At 36.6% G+C, this 8,443-nt stretch overlaps 1 protein-coding gene across 2 annotated transcripts in view; it reads left to right on the forward strand.

Annotated features, from left to right (window-relative positions):
* TBC1D23 (TBC1 domain family member 23) overlaps positions 1–5,410 on the forward strand; it is a 63,608-nt gene extending 58,198 nt beyond the window's left edge. For both annotated transcript variants that reach the window (XM_022587532.3, XM_022587615.3), the window contains 3 exons: positions 1,155–1,290; positions 2,752–2,946; positions 3,755–5,410. In XM_022587532.3, coding sequence (XP_022443240.1) covers positions 1,155–1,290; positions 2,752–2,946; positions 3,755–3,836 — 413 coding nt within the window. In that variant the 3' untranslated portion in view covers positions 3,837–5,410. The remainder of the gene's footprint in view (positions 1–1,154; positions 1,291–2,751; positions 2,947–3,754) is intronic.
* Positions 5,411–8,443: the final 3,033 nt, after the last annotated feature.

The raw sequence follows: 8,443 nt of genomic DNA on the forward strand, positions 1-8,443 counted from the left end.
AAGAATACAATTGAACAGTGTACTATTTATATAAATTTTACTTAAAATGCAAAACGCTACTGTATATCATTTAAGAATATTCATGTTGGGTTAAAAGTAAAGATGAGACACCAAATTCACATAGTCACTGTTTCTTATTGGGAAGAAAGGGGGATGTGACTGGGCAAAAATCCGTGAGTGCTTCACTTTTTTATTTAAGCTAGAGGTGAATAGATATGTGAGATTTCATTTTTTATTATGTCTTTTTATAATTTGATTTCTTAAAAAGCAAAGAGAAGAATATCTACAATTATTAACTCTAGGGAGTGTAATTCCCCTTTGTTAAATTAGAGAAACAAAATAACTAGAATGTCTTATATTTCTTTCACAAAAAATCCCACTAAATAGATTTTTACTTATCTATCCCAGCATGGATTTTTTTGTTGTTGTTATTTTCCTTAAAATCAGAAACCAGCAACTCTGCAGATGGAGTGCAATCTATAAAAATATTGAATCACTATGTTGTACACCTAAAACCAGTATAATTTTGTAAATCTACTATACTTCAATAATAAAAAAAAAAGAAACCAGCAAGAGAAAAAGAACTCTGCCATCTTTGCCCTCAAGATAGCTGCTAATATTATTATTGGACAATTCTGCCATCTCTCGACAGACTAGTCATAGATTAGAGTTATGTTATATAAATCAAAAAAGTTGAGGGCTTCCCTGGTGGCGCAGTGGTTGAGAGCCCGCCTGCCAATGCAGGGGACACGGGTTCGTGCCTCGGTCTGGGAAGATCCCACGTGCCGCGGAGCGGCTGGACCTGTGAGCCATGGCCGCTGAGCCTGCGCGTCCGGAGCCTGTACTCCGCAACGCGACAGGCCACAACAGTGAGAGGCCTGCGTACCGCAAAAAAAAAAAAAAAAAAAGTTGAAATTCCTCATAGTTTAATATTTTAAAAGTATATTCTCAATATTTTCACACCATCTAGAATGATGTTTCATAATCTTTCATAGTAGTACCAGTGGCATAAGGAAATATAGTAGCTGGGTTAGAATTTCTTTTTTCCAACATGTGTGTTTAAAATACTACTGAAATTTTTTTCAGGCTATTAAAAAATGTATCATTTTTAAAGTTGGTGATACCCACTTTTAACATCTTATAATTCTTTATAGATGAAATTGACAGTTCTTCAATGTCAGATGATGATAGAAAAGAGGTTGTAAACATTCAGACTTGGATAAACAAGCCAGACGTCAAGCATCATTTTCCTTGTAAAGAAGTGAAAGAAAGTGGACACATATTTCCTAGGTACTTTTTAAAATACCTTCTTCAGAAGTAAAATTGAATTTAGGGAAGAATGATATAAAAGGTAGCTGCAGAAGAAATTTTATGTATCCAAGTACAATAAGATACAATTTCCTGGGGATTTCCCTGGCGGTCCAGTGGTTAAGACTCTGAGCTCCCACTGCAGGGGGCACGGGTTCAATCCCTGGTCAGGGAACTAAGATCCCGCATGCCGTGCAGTGCAGAAAAAAATAATAAACAGACACACAATGAGATATAATTTTCCTCTGTCAACTTGTATTATATGTCTTGATTTTTAAAAAATATTTCTAATGTAATTTTTTTATTTTGAAAAATTTAAACAGAAAAGTTGAAGACATAGTACATTGAATATCTTTATAAGCCTCTCTCAGACTCACCAGCTTTTAACTTTTTTCACACTACCCCATCTCTCTCTTTATGTTTGTATATACATACACACATACACATACACTTTCTTTTTGTCATACCATTCAGAAGAAGCTTATAGATATGACACTTTACCCCTAAATGCTTCAGCATAAATCTCCAAGGAATATGAACAGTCTCCTCCACAACTCCAGTAGCACTATCACATCTTTAAAAACTTTAAAATTAATGAACATCATTCAACATACAGAACACACTCAAATTTTTCAGTGTCTCTAAAGTATCTTTTATTGTCTTTGTTTTTTTCTTCCTGGTCCAGGATCCAGTCCTGTTTCACACATTGCATTTGCCTGTTATCTCTCTTTAGTCTCACCCAGTGTAGAACAATACTGCTTCCCTCACCACACTTCCCCCTTTTCTTCATGTTGAATGAATCCTTTTTGAGTCTAGGCCAACTGTTCTGCAGAATGTCCCACATTCTGGATATCTGATGTTTGTCCTGTTGTATTTCATAAAAGTGTGTGAGTATTATCACTATACTAAAAGTGAGCTGAGACACAAAGCAGGGTGTGTGTATTAATAATTCTATCCCTATTTTGCCTGTAGGATCCAGTTAAAGAATATTATTAAATATGTAAGGCAGCCCACGTATTGCTTAGTGGTCTTTGACATAAAGTATATGTTATGGTATGTTGAATGAGGATAGTTTACTGTTAAAAGTCTGAAAAGTAGTATATTCCAAATACCATATAGAATAGATTCTAAAATTTTATTATTTTAATGATTTCTAATTGTATTGTAGTTTTTATTATATTAAATATAATTTTTGCTCTTAAACAGTTACAGGATTATCTGTTAATAAAACATTAATTTTGCATACAACTAAAGGAAAATTAAAAGCTGTTACTAGGTAGCTTATTTGTTTATAGACGATCCTTTGCCTTCACTTTTTAACTCAAAAGTAATTTCATCTGGAGTTGAACATTTTTTATAATTGGGGCTGTTGAAGTAATAGTTGTTTTAAATGACATTTCTTTAAATTCTTTTTGTTTTTTTAATGCTTTTGTCCCTCTCAAGTCATCTGTTGGTTACTGCAACACATATGTACTGTTTAAGGGAGATTCTTTCACGGAAAGGATTGGCTTATATCCAGTCTCGACAAGCACTAAATTCTGTGGTTAAAATAACATCCAAAAAAAAACATCCTGAGCTAATTACCTTCAAGTATGGAAACAGCAGCACTTCAGGAATAGAAATTTTGGCAATCGAAAGGTAAGATTTTCTTAGGATGATGTTATCTGAATTAGTGAATTAGTTCATTATTAAACACGGTTTGTTTCTCTGTTTTGGGGAATGGATGGTGGAATAGGATACTTGAACCATTTTTATTAGTATTCTCGCTATCTTTCTTCTTACAAATTTGTAGTAATATATGGTTTAGCCATTAGCACATGATTTCATTAAGTGCAGTAGCTAATTTCACAAACCTTTTGACAGAAGGGTCTTTAGGAATAATCTACACCAGTGCTACACTAAATGCTGGTTTGCAATTAAATACGAGCTTTTATTTTCCTTCATCAAATAATTCTTGTTTTAAAAACGTATCAACGAAGTAAGCAGTGTGCTGGATGATGTAGTTAATTTACAGTCTGGTACAGGTTCTTCCTTATCTCATTGTGTACCAGTGACAAACAGTTCATGGACTGGCACAAGGGCCGTAGACCACACTGCTCTCGAAGCTAAACCATCTTTAATCTTACAGGTAAAAATGTGAAGCCCAGAGGGGTTGAATGACTTCCAGATCTTCACACTTGTGTTAGAACCAAATATAGCCCTCCTGACTCCTGATCTCCAGTTCATTCCACCTTGCTCTATGTAATATGAAAAATCACCTTCCTTTTGCATTTAGATTTTCTTTCTTTAAAAATAACTCTTTTGAGTATATGTTGAAATAAGTGATGGGGAGTACATAGGAGGGCAACTGTGCTTGATTTGTAGGTTACTTCGACATTGGAATTGATATCTAAGTTGAATCCTGAACAGAAGGCTCTATATTAATATATATATTTTTCCCCCATAGGTATTTGATTCCAAATGCAGGAGATGCTACCAAAGCCATAAAACAACAGATCATGAAAGTTTTGGATGCTTTGGAAAGTTAATATAAAATAAAATTATTTCAAAAGAAATTAAGGCAACCAAGAGAAATATGGACATATTTTCCTGACTGAGTACTAACCGGAGACTTTCATTTGCTTATGGGGGTGCTTGAATAGCAAGTCTAAGAAGGTGTAAATTATTACAGTCAATCTCTGGAAAGTTAAATTGTTTTAAAATTTTCTTTTGCATTTTTGGTTTTGTAAAATGATTTCTTATAAAGGTCAGTTATTAAATGACTTTGAAGTAAATGACCGTGTGCCCTTATGAACTAAGGGTGCAGAATGCAGTTCTGTTTTGAAGAGCTGTTTTAAGGGAACACGCATCAGTTTAGATTTAAAAACAACCATACACATATATATTTGCAGTGTCTTCACTGAAAATTAGAGGTAGAATTCATTGAAGAGACCCCTTTAATTGCTACATTTAGGTTTACCCACTGAGCAGTATGAGAAACTAAAAAGTATTACGTAGATTAATAATTAGCTTGCTGTTTCTGTTCTTAAAAAGAGTGAAATCTTTTTTAATGCAATGGATGAAGATTCCAGCCAACTCAAATGCAGACCAACTAGTGAAATGTTGAAACATCAGTTTCTAAGTCATCTTTGCACCATTAGCTAATAGTTTGAACACTTAGTGCTTCAGATACTAAACTTCATCCTAATTGTCTCTAAGGAGCAGTTAAAAGCATTATAATAAGTAGGTAGGCATGTTAAGATTAAAATTAACACTTGGGGGACTGACTTGTATCTTTAAAAATGTCATTGGTCTTTATTACCAGAGGAATATTTGATTTAGAATGTTTCAAAACAGGTGTTGAGTACACATGGATTTACCCTCGGTGAGATTATGTCTGTGACCACACTATTATCCACCTAAAGAAAAGCCAGATAACCAGAGAGCTGTCTAAACTAGTTTTTATCATCACTTTCTGAAATTTCTTTTTCTTCTTTGGTTTTTGTTCTCTTACTAAAGTTCCAGTGGTTTGAAAAGATTTTTAGTCTCTTAATATGACAAAACTGAAAAGTGGTCTGCTTTATTTTGCAGCTTTCTCAGTTTAATTCATTGAGGTTCATATTAGACACATTTGGTGAAAGAAATCCAGGAACACGTTTGGGGCCATGGAATGACTGCTTATAAAATCTGTTTGGGAAGTAGCAAATCCTCACAACCTGCTATGTCCTAAAATGTAATGGATTGTCTCTAAGAGGTTGATAGGAGAAATATTTAGATGTATTCTGTTTACAGCCAGTTATTTTAATTTACTTAATGGAAATCAAGTGAAAAAAAGGCAACATAATTAAAGATATTTTATTCTAATATCTAAATAATAAAGTTTGAGTGGTTGAAGACATTTGCATGAAATTGCACCTGGTGCAATACTTGATATTTATAACTCTCCCCACAACTGTTGTATTGCATTTTTTCCCTTCTTTTGGTGCCCCTTTTAGAAATGTCTTGAAGTCTCATTTTTTGCCCATTTCAGCCATGGGACTTCTTTCATAATATTAGTGTAAAGATATTTGTGTTACTCTTTATAAATTACAGTTGTAAATAAATCAGTACAGTTTGCTCAAAACTTTGTTCTTAAGGACAGTGTGTCTCTCCCTCTCTTTTTCTCCCTTCCCCCCATTTGTAAATCTCTATGGATACAACAAAATTAGGAAATTGAGGTCTATCCTTTCAGTGGAATTTAAATGTTCAGATTTTAGGTTTGAAAGTATTAGATTCCTATTTCTGTTCTTCTAGATGGGGAGGAGGAAAGAGGTAGTTTAAAACTAATTACATTACATCTACATGTAGTAAATTCCTCCCTTGAACTACTCATCTGAACTTCAGTTTTCTCATCTGAAATAGCCCAGTTATTAGTCATGAATACCAAATGGAAAGATGTTTCATTGATTGTATTAGGCACTTATGTAGCTTATCCTCCCTTCACTGTCCCGATAACCAGAGAACTAGAATTCACTCTGGGATATCCACCTCCCGTGGACCCTTAAGGATTGCAGGGGTTGCAGCATTATGCGGTTGGTATTTTCTGTATTTTCAAGATGAGAAAAACAAGGCTCAAAGAAATTGAAAAGAAAAAGTACCCCTTATCTCTCCCCAATCCCTGGGAATTATTATTGCTTATTAAGGTGTAAAATTAATCCCCTATGTAATATTTGATGTCACTTGTCCACCATTAATAAAACATGTTTTCTAGTAGAGATGATAAATTTTTACTGATACATACTCAACCATTTTGCCACTGGTATGTTTCTTACAGGACCATTAAAACTCCTTAGCATGATATTCTAACATACTAAACTAACTGCCATAGGTTGACAGTTCTATTTAAAATGTGACAGTTTGGCTCAGGCTGCCATAACAAAATACCATAGACTGGGTGGCCTGAACAACAAATTTATTTTCTCACAGTTCTGGAAGCTGAAGTCCGAGATCAGGGTACCAGCATGGTTAGGTTCTAGAGAGTTCTCTTCCTGACTTGGAGATGGGCACCTTCTCACTGAGTCTTTGTATGTCTTTTCCTCTGTGCTCTCAAAGAGAGCTCTCTTGCTCTTTCTTCTTCCTACAGGAACACTAATCCCATGATGAGGGCCCCATCCTCATGATTTCATCTAACCCTAATTACCTCCCCAAGGCCCTGTCTCCAAATCACACTAGTGATTAGGGTTTCATCATATGAATTGTAGGGGTACACAAACATTGCCTGTGACAGTATTTTTTATCATGAACAGTGTTGGATTTTTGTCAAAATTTGTTTGCATCTGTGGAGATAGTCATGTGGCTTTTCTCCTTTATTAAAGGTTTATTCCATTAATTGGTTTTCATATGTTAAACCAAACTTCTATTCCTGGGGTAAATCCCAGTTGGTCATAGTGTGATCCTCACAACAGTCTTAGGCTATGTGTGATATTATCCCCATATTATGGATGAAGAAATAAAGGCACAAAGAGGATAACTATTTCTAAGATATATAGCAAATAACTGTTAGAGCCAGGATTTAAAACCAGACCATCCAATTCCAGAGTTCATGCTCATGACTGATAGGCTATGCCTGACTTCTTTGCTGGGGTCTGGAAATAGTAGGCCAGAGCTAGGGGCCTCTATCAGGTCACTGCTCACTTTTCTCTCTTCAGGTCACCAGCTTCACTCCATAGGTACCTTTCTAGTCCATGTAGGTATTTTAAGTTGCTATCCCTATGCTGCTAATAACTTGCCCAAAGTTACATGGCCTTTCGGTGATGAAGCAAAGTTTTTAACTCTGGTCTTCTGATTTGTAGACAATTGCATCAGAAATTTAGAAGCAGTTATACATACATTTACATACACACACCACCCCTCTCCTTCGACTCTCACCCTGTGCAAAGCTCTAAACCCAATACGATAATTCCCAAGTTTGAGTCTTTCGTTTTTTGTAGTATCAAACATTCTTCTAGGATCTCATCCACTCTTAAAGTTTCTTCTCTTTTTCTGGTGCAGATGATTCCAATTCTTCCTCCTGATTTTCAGTCCTTCATCTCTCTTAGTCATTTGTATACCTACCTCACCCCCAAAATTGAACTCATGTTCCCCCAGACTAACTTCCCTAATACTACGAAGGATTGACTGGAGGGCAAGATGCTGGTGGAAAGGAGACCAGTTACGAGTTGCCTGTAGTAGTCTCCCCAAAATGAGGAAGACCTTTCTGTGGATGGTGGTCATGGGGACAGAAAAAGGGGCAGCAATCAAGGGGGTGCTTCAGGAGAATAAGAAGCGCCCTGTCGCTAGCCAGAGGTTGGGGGTAAAAGACTTGAAAGACACAGAAGTGACTTAGATTTTTGGGAGGAGGGGATGGGGAGCAGAGGGAACTGGAAAACAGTATAAAGGGTGGTGCCTGTGAGTGAAAGAGGAAAGTACGGATGAGAAGCTCTTTTAGAGGGGATAAATTTAGTTTCAGACAGTTGAGTTTGAACTGGTATCAAGACATGTAAATAGAGATGGCTGGAGATAGAGGAATAGGTCCTCTGGAGTAAAAATGGAAATCCTGATCAGTACCAGCCTGGACATGGACATTAAAGCAGTGAGACATGGTTGGCAACAGCAGAATTTTAGCTAGGTTTTAGAGATCCATCTAGTGTAGTGATTTTACTCTTCGGCTGCTTTTCAAATGTCTGATGAAAGGGAATATGGAAACACGCAGGCAGAGCTGCTGCGGTTGAAGGGGCAGGGAGTGGAGTGGTGGAAGGGCTGCACAAACTCAGCTCACCTGCCTCTCTCCTTCTGCCTCTAAATCCTTTTGTATTACACATGATGACAAGGTCCTGAGAGTGAGGTGATTTGCCCTAGGTGTTAACATAAAATAAGTGGCAGAGCCAGAACTGGAACCCAGCATCTAGCTTTTCTGTTATGCCCAGAAAGTTCTAAGGGAAAGCGCAAAAACAGTTTTTATTACTTTCCTTTTCTCTAGAATCCGGGTTGGCAGTTTCCCTGCATGGGATGTAAGGAACACAGCACCCACCGGTTCTTGGGCTTGATGGTCTTCTCCTGCCTCTTGGATGGCTCTTTCCCAGGCTTCACAGGCCCCTCTTCTGCCTGTGCCTTTCACAGTCCACTTGAGTTGTTGTCA

This window comes from Delphinapterus leucas, chromosome 4 (genome assembly GCF_059928025.1).
Source record: "Delphinapterus leucas isolate spDelLeu-1000000601 "Yukka" chromosome 4, BTC_Dleu_Yukka2, whole genome shotgun sequence".
Taxonomy (NCBI): domain Eukaryota; kingdom Metazoa; phylum Chordata; class Mammalia; order Artiodactyla; family Monodontidae; genus Delphinapterus; species Delphinapterus leucas.